Genomic DNA, 18,337 nt, shown 5'->3' with positions numbered 1-18,337 from the left:
ACAGGCAGTTTAATAGGGTAAGCAAAAACAGTGCACACAAGCAAAGCAAAACAAGGAATTCATTCAGTGCTTCCCCCAGGCAGACAGGTCTGGAGAGCAGGGTCCCATGGTGACTTGGGAGGACAAAAATCACTTCAAATATGCCTTCTTCCTTCTTCTTCCCCCCTTCATATACTTTATCTCCTGAGCATTGGTGTCATATAGTCCAGAAAGTCCCTTTGGTCAATTGGGGTGACCTGTCCTGGCTTTGTCTCCTCCCAGTCTCCCATGCATCCCAACTTCACTGTTATTGTAGCAGTGTAAAAAGCAGAAAAAGCGTTGGCTTTCTATAAGCCTGCTCAGCAGTAACAAAAACATATTTGTATTATCAACCCTGTGTTCAACACAAATCCAAAAGATAACCCCATACTTCACACTGTAAAGAAGAATTGTATCTATCCCAGCTGAAACCAGGACAAGCACAGAACTAATAAAAGTCTTCAGGAGTTTCCTGGAGATGTGGGAATCAAATGAAAGGATAGTGCTTATAATAATGACAGTATGAATAAGAAATGTTCTGAAGTAAGGAAGATGTTAATAGAAACACAAACTGGTGGACTGTTAGTGTAACTGGGTGTGTGAATTACAGTTTACTTGGCTATTGACAAGCTTCAATGCTGTTATCTGTAGACAGATTTGTTTCAATATGAAAATATTTTAATAGCAATAAACTTAGAGTTTCGGCTTAGGATATGGAGGAAAGTGGACAGTTAGTGAAAAATGAGTATTTTATCAAAGAAAAGGAAGCAGAGTGGGGAATCCTTCTGTTGCAAAAGTGATGCAAGCACTCCAGAGGAAGTCACTTGTCATTTTTCTGATTTTAAAAGTGTACATGGAGATCAGTGAGTCATTTGCCCAAAATCCATCTGCTATGATGATAAGGACCCTGTATCATTAAATCCCACCACCACTCTGGCCAGCACTGTCTAGATGCAGGTATCTGAGGAGTTCACTTAAATTCTCTTCCTGAAGCTGCAAACAAATTGTGGTGGACAGCTGACAGCATGGATGATCCTTTCAGCATGGAAAAAGTTATATACTGTTTACCTCTGTGAAAGTTGTGATCAGTTCTTAAGAGTTCCTAGGTACTGTAATAATGTTACAGAATATACTGCAAGAAGATGGACTTCTTCAGGTACCCTGAATGAGTTTTTGTTGTCAGTTTGACACATTTTGAGTTTTTTTCCCCCGGAGATTCAGACTAGCATTGGAGACAGTATGAGAACACTGAAAACAAGTAAAAAACTCTAGTGTTTTCTGGCTGTGCATGTTTGTTCACTCTTGGACCATCTGGTTGCCATAATTATCTTTCAGGATTCAGTATATAACCTCTATATATTCATTTTGTAGCACGATGGGATCCAGAACAATGGCAGTGCTGCTGTTCCTCAGCCCCCACAAGAGATACTGGAAAAAATTATATACTGACTGATACGCTGCTGTAAGAGGGACAGAGCTTAAAATAAAGTATGAAGTCTAATATGTAATGAGAAGTAGCCTTTAAAGCACAAATCCAGTTAGTTTATTTCAGAGGGGTAAAAGATACAATTGTAATAGGCCTATGTAAAGAACAGGCATGTGCTTACCAGGCAGCCACTGTATTTCTACGATCTTTGCAGATCAATTTGTCAGGACAATGGAGAAGTTCACAGCAAATTTCCTAAAATTTTACTTTTTTCCTTAAAAAGTACTTTTAAGTGTTAGTATGCTTTAGGGTCTAAGCGTGTGACTTGCCCATTACCACATCATTTTGAAGTGGCTATAACTGACAAAAAGTAATACAAATAGTTTGTAGCATTCTCTGCTGAAATCATATTGTGTTCCTAGACTTCTTGAACAGAGTGCTTTAGAGGTCTAGAAGAGTTTGAAGAGGTATGGACTCCTGCTTTTGTCTTCAAAATTAACCAAAATTTCAGAATCTGAAAGATTTCTTTGTGGTCAGAAGAAACAATTCTTTGATCATGGTCACACTGCATTCTAAACTGATTTGTAAATGAAAAATGGTAACACAATAGTAAGTTGCTTCATTTCTGCAGCCATGGAGGCATTGTGGTTTTTTCTTCCCATATTGGCTCTAATTCTTAGTTAGCGTCATTAGCAAAGGGCCCCTTGGCAGTTGAGGACATTACTGTTGATAATCTTAGGATTTTTTATATGCTTATAAAAACAAAAGAGGACATGGAGAAATACTCATTCAGTACCTTCAGTGCTAAAATTAGACACAAAGTTTCATGAAACCACTTGCTTGCCAACCTTTTTTTCTTTAACTTAGATTTTAATTTAAAGGAGAATTTATCTGGTGATCTGTATTTTACATTAGAAAAGAGTTTTTGGTTGTAAAAGAGATTAAAGTTGAAGAGGAAAAAAGAAGAGAGGTATATACTTAAAAAGGAAAAATAACTAGATTTGCCAGCTTTAACTTCTATGCACTTTATAATATTTCTTTTTTCAGAGGAAGGCATAGTCTCATGTGTGTTTGATGTATATTACGAGAAGGATGTGGAAGGAGATGTGAGTGGGGGAATATGCCTGAGGTGTAATCAGGAGACTGCAAATAGCCCAGATTTTTATTTTTTTAGTGAATAAATGGTTTTTTTTGTATCATTTGAAAACAAGGAACAACACAGGATTTGACAGTCTTATCAAACCTTCCCCCTCTGTGACAGAGCTGTGTGTACTGCAAAAATTCCTGATATCTGGCTGGAGCTAACAGTGTATCCAAGGAAAGGATACCTCTGTGTGCATGCTCATCTGTTTACAACTCTCTCTTGAGTTGGGCCCTAGAGAGCCCTGGGCCCTTTGCTCAGCTGTGAAGTTGGAGTTGGTACTGTTGCCTTACTTGAATATACATTCATTTGTTCTCAGTGAGTTTCATAGGCAGAGGTTTTTAAGCAATCTGATATTTAAGAGGGTTTTTTTTTTTTGGTTGGTTTTTTTAAATATTGATGTGAATGAGAACCTTATTCATGTTTCTTGCAAAATGTATCTGCAGAGAATGAGGGAGAATAATATTCTCTTTTTGCATGGTTTAATAAAATTTCATCTGAAGTTTGGGGAACTTCTGTGTTAGTAACTTAAAAATGCCTATTTTCATCAGTGGTGCTCAAGTGCTCACATTCAATACACCTAAAAGTTGAAGCTAGTGTGTAAGAGATACCCAGATTGCGTTTCCACTATCAAACATGTATGTTATGTATTTGAGACATTTCTGGAACTATTTACTGCAAAGCAGTGGTTCAGCTATGGCATAAATACTGACATTTGGTGTCACTGAGAACTTCTAAATTTTGATCTAAATTTTAGGTTTTGTCAAGAGTTCAGCTTCTGAAATTTCGTCATAAAAAAACATCATACCATAGTTGACCCTTTATGTGTGATACCATATTTGACCCTGTATGTGGGGTAAGAACAGTTGTGGAAAAGTGAAAATTTGACAGTATCAGCAGCATCATGATGGAAGTCTATTTTCCTAGTAGATATTAGAAAACTATGTTATGTGTGCTAATGAAAATTAAATGTAGTATCTGTTTTTTTCATCAGTAACTGAACCCCTCCTGAATATAGCCATTTTCAGTGAAAAAACAGTAATTTAGCAGGGCTTACACTGAAGCACGTGTACATCAACTGTAGTTGATGTGAACAAATTTAATGATGATACTACTTTAAAATAACCTCTAATTTCTTCCTGTTTCAGATTTGTACTATGGTGGTGAAGCTTTCTCTGTAGAGCAGCCACAGTCTTTCACTTGTCCTTATTGTGGGAAAATGGGTTATACGGAAACATCTCTTCAAGAACATGTTACTTCTGAGCATGCAGAAACATCAACAGAAGTGGTAAGAAGCCTCAGAACTTGTTTGATGGTGGAAATACATTTTAAATGGTCTCATTTTTGAAAAAAAGTCTTCCTGTTCTTTCTTGAAGCATGTATTCATTTAAATGCTTTGTCCAAAGAGAAAGTACATACATTTGTGAATGACATCAGAATTCTTCTATGATTTATGGGTATCATAATATAATGAGATTGCTTCCTTCTTTTAGATTTTTTTTTGTCCTGATACAAAGGCTGCCATTAGGAGATTGTTGTACTGTAAGACAAAATTTAGAAAGTTTTCACAGTTATTCTGTCTAGCTGTGTCTCCCTTTTCATGATTAGCGTGTAATAGTTCTGCAAGCTTGCAGCTATGGCAGTCTTCTGTAACTGTAAGAGAGAGGAAGACATACAGATAGATTTGTTTTCTAATAGCTTTTTTAATGGGCTTCTTATTTTATGCAGTGGAATTCTATAATTGTTTTAAAACTCCTCTTGTCAAAGCAGGGGGTTTCCCCCCCATCCTTAACCATTAGAACACTAAATGTGGATTAAAATGCACTTCTTAAACAAGTTTCAACAGAAATACTTTAATTGGAGATGTTAACTCTCACTATCTTGATTGACCTTGGGAATAGGAGAAACTGAATTAGCAATGTAGCAGAATGACATGGAGGGGGCTGTTCTGTGGGTAACTGTTTTACCCTAGATCCCTAGGAAAAAAGTGACGCTTGAAGTGGATTATTCGTCACGTGTAAAATTAGTTATAAATAAGTTCTCTATTCTAATCTTCTAGTTTTCTTAATTTTCAAAGAATTCTGTGGAATAAAATGAATGATTCTTCAAACATAATAAGGAACTTGGGTGAAGAGGTGATGTGGAAGGGTGTTTGTTCACCTTTTTGGGGACTCAAAGATGTTATGATCTTTCTTAAAAACACACTAAGTGGTTATTTCACAATCAGTTGCACTGTGTTATATTATTTAACTCAGTGACACACTGCAATTTTTCTGAGTTTTTCTTTAAACTTTGCAACTTTCAAGCATAGCATCAACCGTTGAAAGTTCTGTATTCTTTATTTTGTTTGGTGGCTTGGTATTGCAATTCTGATTTGCACCACTTGATGTCAGTGGTATGTTCCTAACACTGTGTGTTCACAGATCCCAGGTTTTTTAACTTGACATGCCCTTGTTTGCACTTGTGACTTCTAGAACCCCACACATAAAGCCTAAATTTGTGATTCTTGACAGCTGCTACTCTGATAAATCCTGAAAGAGTTATATGTGTAAAAAAACCCCACAAAACTTTTTTATCCATTAGTCTGCAATACTGCTGTATCATTGTTCCAAACAATGATAAAGGACAATATTTTAATCCTTGAATGTGGTTGTTACTGTTTGTGCTAAGTTCTGAGTCTGGCATTTGTGATAAATGTTTAGTGTGCATGCACATAAAATTAATTGGGCACTGTACCCTTATTGGGATTGTGAAGGCCTACAAGACTAGTAAAGAGGAAAATATTATGTATTCTAAATGCTTGTGGTTATAGGCTTTCAGACAGTTACTTATGTTTAGATACTGACCTTGTAGTCATTTGAGTATCACCTTCCAAAGATGTGTTTTAGACATGTATTTTTAGGGATGTAAAGGAGCTTTACAGGGTCAGAATAATTTATATTTTAAAGGCTTTTTGCCCCCAGTTTTTCAAAGAATAAACAAAATAATTTTACATCCATTAAATTTTGCTATTTTTATATTCAGAGCGATGCAGATAAGTTTACTTTCTGCTGATTTTTCTCAGGTATAGGCATTGATAAGTAGAACAGTGTTAGGTAACTGCAGGCAGGAATCAGAGTCTGAATGAGGTTGAAAGGGACCTCTGGAGGTCATCTTGAGCAGGATCATGTACCAGCTGATTGCTCAGGACCATGTCCACACAGTTCTTTAATAGTGACTCCACAGTTGTCTGGGTAACTTGTGCCAGTGGTCATTGATCCTCACAGTGAAAAGTTTCAGTGGTTCCTGATGTTTATGAGGAAGCTCCTGTGTTTGAATTTATGCCCACTGTGCCTCATCCAGTCACTGCATGGCTCCATCATCTTTTCAGGTTCCCTTCAGGGATTCATGGACATTCCTAAGATCCATCCCCCATTACTCCACCCTTCTCTGGGCAGAGCAGTTCATCTTTCTCAGCCTTTCTTCCTTTCCTCTCTGTAGCCTTTTACTGAGCTTTTTTCAGTGTGTGCATGTGTGGGCTGAAAACTGGGCACTGGTGCTGCGTGAAGGATCACAATCCTTGACTTGCTGCCAGCTGTTGGGTGTAGCCCAAAACACCACTGGCTTTCTTTGCTACATGAGCACACTGCTGGCCTGTGATCCACCAGGATGCCAGGTCCTTTGCTGCAAAGCTGTGTTCCATATGATTGGCCTCCAGTGTGTGCTAATTCCTGGGGCTGTTCCTGCCTAGGTGCATGTTGTGCTTCCCTTTTATGAGGTTCCTGTTGTCCCGTTTCTTCATTTTTTTATGTCACTCCAAATGGCAGCACAGCTCCCTAGTGTATCAGCCACTCCTCCTAGTTTTATGTAATCAGAATTCCAGCTGATCAGCACTCTCTGAGCCCATCCACTGAGACAGTTTTCACTCCACCTCACTCTCTGCTTATCCAGCCTGAGCATCAATAAATTACCTTTGAGCATCCTGTGAGAGACAGTGTGAGTGGCCTTATCTCAAGTCCCGGTAGGCAATTTCCTCTACTCTTCAGTCATCTACCAGGCCAGATGCTTCAGCATTGAAGTTTATGAAGTTGGTGAAGTGTGTCTTCCCCTTTATGAAGGCAGTGCTGACTGTTTTTGATGATTTTCTTGTCTTTAATAGTTCCTAAAAATAGTTAACAATAGTTTCCTTGCTTTCCCAGGGATCAGAGCATGATGACTGTAGTTCAGCCTGTAGTTCCCTAGGTCCTCCTCTTACTTGCCTGTCTTTAAGATAGAAGTGAAATTTGCTTTACTCCAGTCCTCAGGCACCTCACGTAGTCACCATGATAGTTCAGAGATTGAGAAGAGGCTCACAGTGGCATCTGTCAGCACCTCTTGGTGCATCACACCCATCACAGCCTGGTGGCTTAAGTATTCCATTTCATGAAAGTATTCTGCAGAGTAATCCTCTTCCAGCAGGGCAGTGTCTTGACTACTCCAGAACCCCTGCTCTCTGGGGCCTGGAGTTGCTAAAGACCATAGCAAAGGAGGTATTCAGTACTTCAACCTTTTCTGTGTCCTGTATAACTAGGTGTCACATCTTTTGAGCGATGTGCCCACATTTTCCCTAGTTACCTTTTTATTTCCTATGCACTTCTAGAAGATCACCTTATTACCTTAGACATTACTTGTCTGATTCAGTTCCATTTGGGCTTTAGCTTTGCTTATGTTGTCCTTGGAGGTTCAGGGGCATGAGCTTGTCTTTGATCTTCTTCCTTGCCCTCTGGATCTCAAAACTGCACTATGTCATGGTCACTGGAGCCAAGGCTTTCTTTGACCCTCACATCCCGACTGAGCCCCTCCTTGTTGATAATTCTGAAGTCCTGTATCGCACCTCTCCTCATATGCTCCTTTGTCACCTGGAGGAGGAAGTTACCTGGAGAGCACTCCAGGAGTCTCTTGGATTGCAGTCACGCTGTGTTGTCCTTCCAGCAGATACTGGAGTGGTTGAAGACCTCCATGAAGATCAGGTCCTGCAAGTGTGAGGCAGCTGCTCTATGTTTCTGAAGGGCCTGATCTGTTTGTTCCTCATGGTCAGGTGGTCTGTAGTAGACATGCCCTGTAACATCCTCTTTGCCTGCTCTCTTCTTAATTCCAGCCTGTAAGATCTCTATCAGGTCATATTCCATCTAGACAGTGCTTTTAATGCACCCCAGCTGCTCTCTCACTTAAAGGGCAAGCCTCCCTTCCTGTTCAAAGAGCCCTCTTCCTCTTCTAAAGAACCAGTATTTCTTCACCCATATAATGTCTAGGGAACAATGGTTTGAGTTGTAAGGCAGAGGAATTTGGGAATCAGTATGATTGTTTTTGTTGGTGTTTAAGTTTCAGGTTAGTTGGACTGGTCCGATGAAATGCAGTGCTCAACTAGAATTCTGCTAGCATTGTAAATAAAAACAGATTTAGTAGACTTCATAAAATGCCATCTCTTCAGTCTTGTTTCATAACAGAAATGCTAATTGTCTGCTATTGCATTGGACTGCAGCAGCTTTCTCACCTTTGGGAATGCAGTAATTAGGCTCCTCGTAGATGAATTGGAAGCACTCTTGTTGATACCTCAGTGGTGAAACTGGGCAGAGCTTTTTCTTGCAGTAATTGAAGGGACAATCTGACAAAATGTCCCTGTTCATCCTCTAGGATCCCAATGACTCTTGTGGAGGTTACAGAAGTGCTGTCACTTAAAGTGGTTAGTTTGTATGTAAATGGAGAAGTAGCAGTAATACAAGCACAGTTCTGGAAACTGGCAGATGTTCTGTCAGTGGGATTGACTTAGGCCTTTAAAGTCTTCATTCAGGGTAGCATGATTTCTTAATACAAATGCTCTTAAATTCAAGAGAAAATTCTGACAATATTTGCCTTTCGTCTGCACCATTTCTTCATGCATGTTATAATTAACAATGACTTTTAGCTGTATCATGCTTAATCAGTGATCCATTAGTCTTTCTTGTGGCTCTGTCAGAGCTTATGCTTAACTAAATTGTTGTTTGTACATAACAGTACTTGAGTAACTTTCCCTAGTCAAGAGTTCTTGAAAGTTTAATTGATATTTAGACTTAGAATTGGGATACTTCGATTCCTTACTCAATATTCGTTATGACATTTTCTTAACTGATGTTTTTCTGAGGTTTGAGTATATTCACAAACGTGCAGTTCATATCATCATCATGTTAACAAAATAACTTTCTGGTGATTTCCTGCTTTCAGGAGTGGGTTGTTCTTAGGTTGTGTTTCTGCATTCTTAGAGTAGCTCAAGTAAAAGATTTCTTGGAAGGTCTTGCATTCTCTTGATATGAGAAGTTTAAGCAGCTGTAATGAAATTTAGGGAATTCAAAACCATATGTCCAATGCACATCCATTTCTATATCTCTACAGGGTAGCTTTGATATGTTGGCATAGCTGAGTATTTATTAAATTATGTTGTGATAAGATATGCCCAGTAGTGCATTTGCTTGGCATCTGTAGTGGTGAAAAATGACATTTTCAATGACATTGAAAATAAAAGGGGAGGAATTGTACCAAAAAGCTTTTAACATGCCTGGTTTTCTTTTCAGAACTGGCCACTAAAATTAAAGTGGAATTAGATGCAGCTGTTCCTGTCTAAAGCAGCTGAGATTTTACAGTAAACTTATTTCAAGACCTTGTTCTCACTACCATGAGAGTACAACAGATGTGTGCTCTTCTATACAGGTGTTCTTAATGCTCGTGGTCTTTCGAGACCTATATTCAACAGCTTAAGTATACACATGAAAAATGAAAGAAAAATGGAAGATGCTGTTTGTGGAGTCATTCAATGAACAAGTCATAATTATGACAATAGTAGTGGTAATGTTTGCCTGCTTACTTAACTGTACTTCAGTTTAAAACACAAAACAAACAAAACCTGCCAACCAAAAACTGTAAAGTGGGGGCGGTGGGGGGAAACCCCAAAATCAAAGAGAGACCTCTGTACCTGCTCTCAAAATACTGTTGTGGAGAGGGGTATGGAGACCACCCCTTCTCTGCCAAACTTACACTGCCTGAGTGGGATAGTCTCAGCTTGATACTTAGCAAATATGGGTAGCTTTATGCTGGTTCCTCTGCTGGGATGAGTGCCAAGCAGGCAAATAGCAATCCTGTACTCTAGAGATTCAACTCTACTGTCTGTGGCAGAATTGGCATGCAAAAATACTAACTTTCAAAACATTGCAAATTGATTTTGAGAATCCTAGTTCTGGTTTTCTGAAGTTCATAGTATTCTGAAAATCGTAAAGTAAAATATGACTAAATTAATGTCTTCACTTCTCTAATTTTTATGAGTTTATTGAATACACTGATATCCAGGTGTTTGTGAATACAAAAATGTTATTTTTAAAGCGTAAGAGTCAATGTCTAATGATTGACTTGATAAAAGTTCTGATTCTTGTCATATTTATAAAGTTGGGTTTTTCCTTGCTTTGTCATTTCAGATTTGTCCAATATGTGCAGCATTGCCTGGAGGGGATCCGAATCATATAACAGATGACTTTGCAGCTCATCTTACACTGGAACACAGAGCTCCTAGAGATTTAATATCCTTTCCAATGTGAGGCAAAGAGGCTAGACTGTTTCACCTAGTAATCATGGTGACTTGGTTTGATTTTTATAGTGAAAGGGTCGTATTCTGGATTTCCTGGAACTTAGGTTCTTAAAGATATGTATGACAAAAATAAAAAGGATTGTCTGCTAGTTTAAAAAAGTGCAACTCTCAGACTGTGCACAGACTTGTAGGTATACTTGAGAGTGGTTTTTTTGCTCTAACAGCAGAAACATTTAAAGGATTTTGACATAGGTTTTTCTACTTGTACTGTGTTTTATCCTGCCTCATGATTACTCTTGGTGCTGTTTTATATATCAAGATTCAGTGCTGTATATATTTATGACACAAAGATGATTCAAGCGTAGCTGCTTGTAACAAAAGACTGTAAAGTTGTTTAACTACTTTTAACACAATCTTTTAATAATGTAATTTTGTAGTGCTACTTACATTTTGTAATACAACTCAGAAAACCTTCAGATTTTCTGGGAAATAGGATGTTGTCCTTCAGTTACCGTAGCAGCCAGTTACAGACATTTATCTGTGCTTGATGACTGAAGAGCTGGACTGTTGGGATTTTTTCATCAGTGTTATAGGAATATTTGTCTCCTTTAAAATTTTTTTATTCTCCCTCAGATTAACTGATAATATATCTTTTGCTTTGGGCTTTTATTTAATGACATGCAAACTTATGTAGCATCCTTCAGTAAGTAATCCCCAAATTATTCATTGATGCCTCATTTAAACAAGGAGAAAAAAAACCTACATTATAACATTGATAGTGGCTTTTTTGTTCAGAGATTTTTAAAAATGAACAAAGGATAATATAAGCTCAAGCAGCTGGGGAAAAGAAATCCAAGTCCTATCAAACAGATTTAATTACAGTAATAGAAGGGAAACAGTATTTGAGGCGATGGCTTCACTTCAGTTACGGTTGTATTTGATTGCATTTAAGTTTGTTAGTATTAACATGGTTTAAATCAGGACAGACTAATTGTGCAGGTTATTTACTATGCAGTAACTGGATCAGTAACTCTGGCACTTTGCTATGTAGTTATGTAATTCTTGTTAGAAAAAGCCTAATTAAGCAGGTGCTATGAAAATCTCAGAGTTGGTACAATGACCAGAACTAAAATTACACAAATTACATGAGCCATCAAGCTACATTTCAGGCTGTCCAAAGGCCAGGAAAAAAGGAAGAGAATATGCCCTTTTTCACTCAGGGTCTGGCAGCGTAGGAAATAACCATCACTCTCTGATATACCATTGTATTGCTGAATATGAAGTTGAAGCTGTACAGAACAATTCTTCATGTCCTGCAATTGCCTTCATGTACAAAATGGAGGTAGAGAAGATTCTTGGCTTGCACTTCTTCTAGAGTAAAAATTTATTTTGCAGTTTGAAGTAAGCTTTTACTGTTGGATTTGCTGCAGTTCTGAGAGGTGGCCTTACCCACCAGCTATTAATTAGACATGTTTGGTTAATTTTGGTTTTTGGATTTTTTTCCTAAAGTTGTCCCAAAACACCACATGTGTTTCTTACTACAAACCTTGTGCAGCTGTTGCAAGATGTGTAATTTACTCCTGCAGTCTATGGACAAAAACCCAGTTTCTTTCTTTAGCAGAAAAATACCTGAAAATTCATTAAATCTTTTCAGCATTAATCATACCTATAGTTCTCACATGACTCTTCAGTTTAAATGTTTTTCACAAGGTAACGTTTACATACCAGCATGGCTGGTAGGACTCCCAAGTGCATGCTTAGCTGGTATTTAAGAATGACATTTATCTCAAAACACTTTAAAAGCTGCCATTGGAAAAGTTACCCCAGTATCCTGTGTCTGCTTGGACAATCCCCAGCTAATGTCCTGTTTTAACATATTTAGTTACAAAAAGTTTGCCAAACTACATAGGGTCTATAGTCCATCTAATTTAGCAACTCATGTCCAGCAGCACCCAAAAATTGGCACACTCAGAGGTACAAGATGCTCTGTACTAAGCAAAGTGTGTTCTGTACTGGGGAGGTTTTTCTTTTACACATTAGATGTTAAGTTTTACACTGTAGCATAACTAATAGTCTTGAAATAAGAAAACGTTCTGTAAAATCTTCTTGTAATGGCCAGAAGTTCTCTCTTGCCATGGGAAGTCAAGTCATTCCTTTCAGCCTTAAGGTCTTGACCTCCATGATATCATGAGATTCTGCCCCATAACTGTGATTTTAAAAAACTACATTGGATGTTACCCTCACACAGAAATTGATACCATATGAGTGGTAACCATACTATTATAAAAATAAAAAAACATAGGAGATGGAGATCTAAGCTGAATTATAATAACACTAAAACAAAATATTAAAGCCTATGCTATTTCATTTTTTAGCAGTGAGTCATACGAGTGATTTTTAGGAAGAAGCCTTATCTGGACTGTATTGGAGGAATGAATATTAACAAATTTATGACAAAAATAATCTTTATTTAAGTTTGTTAATTACTTCAAAATTTATATGATAACCTTTTTTCAAAGTGACACAAGCATCTGATAGGGGGAAGTGGGTGAAAAAGAAAAAATGAAAAGTATTGTTGTAATACTGGGATTAGTGATATTTCTTTGGCTGTAAGAAGAAAGGCGAAATAAAGGGATGTGATGGATGTGCTGAATACTCCAGAAACCTACAGTTTCCTATGGACTGAAGCAATGAAATTTCTTGCATAAAAGCATGAAGTACAGAAGTCAAAAGGAATTTGGTATTTATTCTGATAGGAATTGCAGTAAACATTTTTATTAGTTTTGATGCTTAATGTAAGAATTGGGAAGGAAGAACTGAAATGCCTGTCTCAGTAGTGAGCTTGGCAACACATGGATTTGTGTGGGTTTTCATAGAGAAGTTTGATTAAAAAAATATTACCAGATCAGTAAGTCTGACTTGTAGCAGAGCTACAGCCTACCTTAACTTTGCTTCAGAAGTTGAATCATTATGAATCAAGAGCACTATACCCGAGTACTTGACCCATCAGATGTCTTTTGATGGTCGTTTAACACTCAGTGGCAGACAGTTCTGTTTTCTTAACTTCTTGCCTACGACGAATCCAGTGGCGTTCGGCATGTACGTAGGATGTTCCACCCAGGCCGGGGTTTGGGAGGCCCCCGTGCTCGTAGATCAAACATGCACTTTACTACCAGTTCCCCTGGTGGGCTTTCATCTTCTCAGAGTTCGTATTCTCCAAGCAATAGAGAAGCCATGGATCCTATAGCTGGTAAGAGCTGTAACCACAAGTTTTACTCCACTGTCCTCCTTCCACAGGGGAAGGAGAATGCAAGGTGACAGCAGCTGCTCTGTGTTGCTGTGAAGCTGCACGTACAGGCAGAGCATCCCATAGAGCTGGTGAAGAGAGAAAGGGTGTTCTTACTGTCAGCATCAGAAAATAATTAGGCTGTGTCTTCAGGATTCCCAGAAATAACTTGTTTGTTCTATTTTTACCTTTGATGTGAAAATAGCTTTTTTTTTTTACGATGAAGAAAAAATAGAGAGTGAAGACAATTCTGAAAACAAATGCAGTTTTGTCTGTGGGGAAGTCTAAACATTTTAATGCCATGGTCTTTGACCATACCAATATGACAGGGAAACCTCAGAATGTCTGCCACTAATCCACCTTTACTTCAGATGCAAAGGAGACACAGTGCTCAAACTGGAGCTTGCTGCTATTAGGCTGTGACTTTTTCAGGGGGAGGTAGCCAGCCACCGGGTGTAATGAGGCATTGGCCCTGGAAGGAGAGCTGCAGATCCACTCCTTCCTTAATCATGGTTCCCTTTGCCTGCCTTCTGCTGGCCCTGGTGCTCTGCTGGCCTCTGTGCCCTGGTGTAATTCATAAATCAGCCGTGAAGAAGAGAGATGAGGAGAAAAAAACAAGTTAACTGAGGTCACAGGTGAGTTTGTTCAAAGAGGGAGAATGTTCTTGAAGCTTCCAGTGCAAGACGTCCTCTTTCTTTCACCAGGGCAGGTGCTTCAGCTCATTTAAAATGTGACATGACTGCTGAAGTTTGTTTTCAGCCTTGCAGGACCTTCCCACTTAGCAGCATTAAGTGTGGGATAAAATGTCATTCTTCTGCATCTGTTCTCTTTTGGTGGAAGATGTGTTCCTGCATTTAGAGCACACTGAGTTGTGGGTCCATCTTGTTCCAGGACTGTTTTGAATTCACACCTCTTTCCAAAATACTGCTTCTGTATATTCCAAGCTTTAGATTACAATGAGAATAAATACATCTTAATCTTGCCTCCGAGTTTAACATGTCTGTCTTTTTACTGGAGTAATAAATAGAAAAGACCACAGTGATTTTTCTGTTTAAATTTATAACATCAGTTACTTTTCTTAATAATTTTTTCCTCCCTGTGGTATTCTCTAGTAATTAAAATTTACTTTATTTTGGTGCTTCTATCAGTGTTGCTGAAAATTACTCCACCTCTCTAGTTAGTATTTTGCTTTGTTCCTTTGAAAACAGCTTGCTTTAGTATGATTGCATTTTGTTAATGCAATGGAAGAAAAACTATCATGACCTATAGAGTAAGTTTATAATCTAGAGTAGAGGGAGAGGAGGAGAATTGTCCTGTTTCCTCTACCATTGCATCAACTGCAGCAGGTGTCTGAGATAAGAATTACCTTCTGCACAGGGCATAGAAGAGATTCTACAGAAATGCACTGTACAATAACTCGCTGCTAATATTTATTTAAAAAAAAACTTTGTGAATAAAATTTGCAAGGAGCATTCCATCCTTCTGATTTGGAAGACTTAATAACAGAGAGGGTTTTTCATTGCTAGGCTTTCTGCATACTTTTGGCAGAAATAAGAATTCATACAGAATGCTTTTGATGTGAAGCAGTGATTGAATATGTTTTCTTAACAAAATTTCTTTTATTGAATTTGCTGTAGCACAGTTTCCCTCTGAGATAATTGGGAAGATGAAGCTTGTATTTTGAGGGAACACTTTTTTGAAGGACAAAAAAGTCACCATCCAAAGCCAAAATATAGAAGTTTCTTAGTCAGTGTCTATTTTGGCTTGAAGATTCAGAGAGTGGCTGCAGGCTGTCTTTTGCCAGGCTCTCCCTTGCAAAAGATTGGCTCTACTGTCATTGGCTCTACTGTCTACTGTCATTTAAACCTTGTCTGGTTATTTGGCCTAAATCTGCGTAAATTAGTCTTAATCTTTATGGGCATTTAATGTTCACAGTCTTCTCTGAGTGTTGTTGGGTTTTGGTGTTATTTGAAAAGAATGAAATGGATGCAGTGGAGTTCAGGGTGTATTTATTCTGCTGTGTAATGTAAGGCTCATTTAAGATCTTATGTCATAGAAGCTTTCTCTTCTCTGGCAGAGCTTTTGTCCCAGCTATCAGGTGTGAGGCGTTCTGCAGGAGGACAGCTCAACTCCTCTGGCCCTTCTGCTTCTCAGTTACAGCAGCTGCAGATGCAACTGCAGTTGGAACGACAACATGCACAGGCAGCAAGACAGCAACTGGAGACTGCACGCAATGCAACCAGACGCACCAACACGATCAACGTCAACACCACTATGACACAATCTACAACAACAACCAACACATCTAACACAGAAAACAGTCAGCAGACTATCCAGAATTCCCAGTTCCTTCTGACAAGGTAATTTCTTCTGTGTATTTACTTGTATTTAACTCTTACGATTTCTGTTCACCTTAGTTCTAGTAGAGGTACAGAGCTTGATGAAGCTTGTATGTTTGGAGTCAGGCACATGCCTAGGATGGCATTAATTAACAGAATATTTACCTAGTTTAGAAATTATACTTAGACCCCAGGATTATTTAAAAGAGAATTCACTTCCTGTGTCATTCTTGTAGAACACTGACCACTGACTTGAAATAAAAATATTTTCTGTATCTCCCATGCCACACCCCCTGCAAGCTTACTTCTGTTTGTCTGGTATTGTGAAACAGTGTGGTAATTTTAATATTAATTAAAATTAACATGTCTGAATTTGAATCAAGTGGATTTTTATATAAAATATAATGCCATGTGACATCTCTCAATCAGAAGTTCACTTGAAAACCTTAATTAAAGCACCCACAAATGTCACAGACTGTGATTTTCAGAGCTGGAGTGAGCAGTTTCCTTGCCTCTTATCAGGGCACGCAGTGCACCTTAGGAGAAGTGGAATTATGTTCAATTATCCATGAGTAGTCACTTTACACATGCAGTGATGTGTTTTGTGGCCAGTGTGAACTTTCACAACGGAGTCATATAATTGCACGTCCAGGAAATGGCACCAGCCCTCCCTAAAAGACTCCTTGAACAGCAGGAAGCCTCACAAACAGGTTTTGATGTTCCTCTGACTTGCAGCAGCAGAGGAGGGTGGGTTGTTAAAGGCATGCGTGTTGCACTGAGGTGCTGGTCGTGTTGAAGGGCAGGCAGGACTGTCCTGAAGGAGCAGCTTCTGAGCACATGTGCTCACCTGTCCCTGGTGCCACCAGTGAACTGAGCTTTCAGCATCTCTCTTTCTCTTCCCTTGCTGCTGCACAGGTTGAACGATCCCAAGATGTCAGAAGCAGAGCGTCAGTCAATGGAGAGCGAACGGGCAGACTGCAGCCTGTTTGTTCAGGAGCTCCTACTGTCCACCTTGATGCAGGAAGAAAGTTCCTCCTCAGATGAGGATGAGCGGGGGGAGATTGCAGATTTTGGTGCTATGGGCTGTGTAGATATTATGCCTCTAGATGTTGCTTTAGAAAACCTAAATTTAAAAGAGAGTAATAAAGGAAATGAGCCTCCTCCACCTCCTCTTTGATGACATCCCACTTTGCAGACAATGTCCTCTGTGCTGTATTTGCCAATGAAAGTGGACAACAACTATCTTGGGTTTGTTTTGGTGATTGTAATTTCAGGTCTGTCACTCTTGTTACATTGTGTACATTCAAAAGAAAGAGAGAAAAGATATATATGATAATCATTTCCACTTAACTAATTTTTACTTCTAGCAGGTAAATGTAGGTTGCAGTGCAGAGCCAAAGGCTCTGTGTCCTGTACCTTGACATGCAAAAGGCTCTCCTAATACTCCACATTCAAACTGAAGAGGAAAAAAAAATGAAAAATCTCTAATGAAGCTGCTGTGTGTATTTATGAATATTAATGAATAAAAACTGCTTGGATGGTTTACCTTAACTACTGCATGACCTTTTTTGCAGCGTGCATGAGTTTTAGTGACCTTGTCATTTAAAACCTTAAATACAAGGAGTAAAACTATAAAACACAAAGCTTTCCCATTATTCAAAGGTTACGTTATGAAAAAGGTTAGTGCTGAGTAGCAGTTTGTGGCCACAACCTAGCTTTTCAATAATATGTGACAGAATGACATCTTGATGTGCTGTTCCTGCACAGGATGGAAACTCTGCAGTGGGATACATTATTGTGACCGGGGTGTGGCATTTTGCTGAATGTGACCCTTATGTTGCCCTCTCAGCCGTCACCTCAATGTGGAGTTAAACTTCATTTATGCATCTGTAGGAGACACAACAGTAAGGCCACTGCTGGAAGCTACTGCAAGGGGCTTTTGTGTGCCCTAAAATCAAATAATGTTCACTTTTGTTTAAAGTTTTTCTTTGTTGTGGTTGTTAAAATTTTTTAATTGTTAAATATGTTTTATTCAGGTGTAGACAATTCATATATTCTCTGTGTTTCTTTTAAAAAAAAAAGTTAACCTGGATCCTGTTCTTAGTTTAAAAGCTTTTCACAACCTCAATCATATTTGGAGTTATTTATGTATTTGCTTCATAGTTTGCAGAGACCTGACAGTATCAGGAGAGCTTGAGGATTTGGATTCCCAGACTGTCAGTATATTACAAGAAATTCTTAATGCTAACTTTAGCACTTTTTATTTATTGTTTCCTTTAGTTATTTTTGCTGGTATAAAAAAAGTTGGAAAAAAGCCTTTTAGTTGAATCATGCCACCTACATGCCTATACTGTTAATCCTACTGGTTTGGAAAAAGAAGGGTATGGTGTTCTTGTGCATAGAAATTTATAATAGCCCCAAAGCAAGGACAGAAGGGTTATGTTTGGTTTTTTTTTTTTTTTTTCTTTTCTTTTTTTTTTTTTTTTTTTTTTTTTTTTTTTTTTTTTTTTTTGAGGAGAGGGGTGGGTATTTTTGTTCGTTTGGGGTTTTTTGTTGT

At 38.4% G+C, this 18,337-nt stretch overlaps 1 protein-coding gene across 2 annotated transcripts in view; it reads left to right on the top strand.

The window, feature by feature from the left end:
- KCMF1 (potassium channel modulatory factor 1) overlaps window positions 1-17,872 on the top strand; it is a 39,603-nt gene extending 21,731 nt beyond the window's left edge. For both annotated transcript variants that reach the window (XM_021534803.3, XM_021534804.3), the window contains exons 3-7: window positions 3,734-3,873; window positions 10,046-10,147; window positions 13,231-13,405; window positions 15,519-15,801; window positions 16,696-17,872. In XM_021534803.3, coding sequence (XP_021390478.2) covers window positions 3,734-3,873; window positions 10,046-10,147; window positions 13,231-13,405; window positions 15,519-15,801; window positions 16,696-16,957 — 962 coding nt within the window. In that variant the 3' untranslated portion in view covers window positions 16,958-17,872. The remainder of the gene's footprint in view (window positions 1-3,733; window positions 3,874-10,045; window positions 10,148-13,230; window positions 13,406-15,518; window positions 15,802-16,695) is intronic.
- The last annotated feature ends 465 nt before the right edge of the window (window positions 17,873-18,337 follow it).

This window comes from Lonchura striata, chromosome Z, assembly GCF_046129695.1.
Source record: "Lonchura striata isolate bLonStr1 chromosome Z, bLonStr1.mat, whole genome shotgun sequence".
Classification (NCBI taxonomy): domain Eukaryota; kingdom Metazoa; phylum Chordata; class Aves; order Passeriformes; family Estrildidae; genus Lonchura; species Lonchura striata.
The sequence above is the reverse complement of the archived record's forward strand: the minus strand, read 5'-3'. Positions and strand labels throughout refer to the sequence as shown.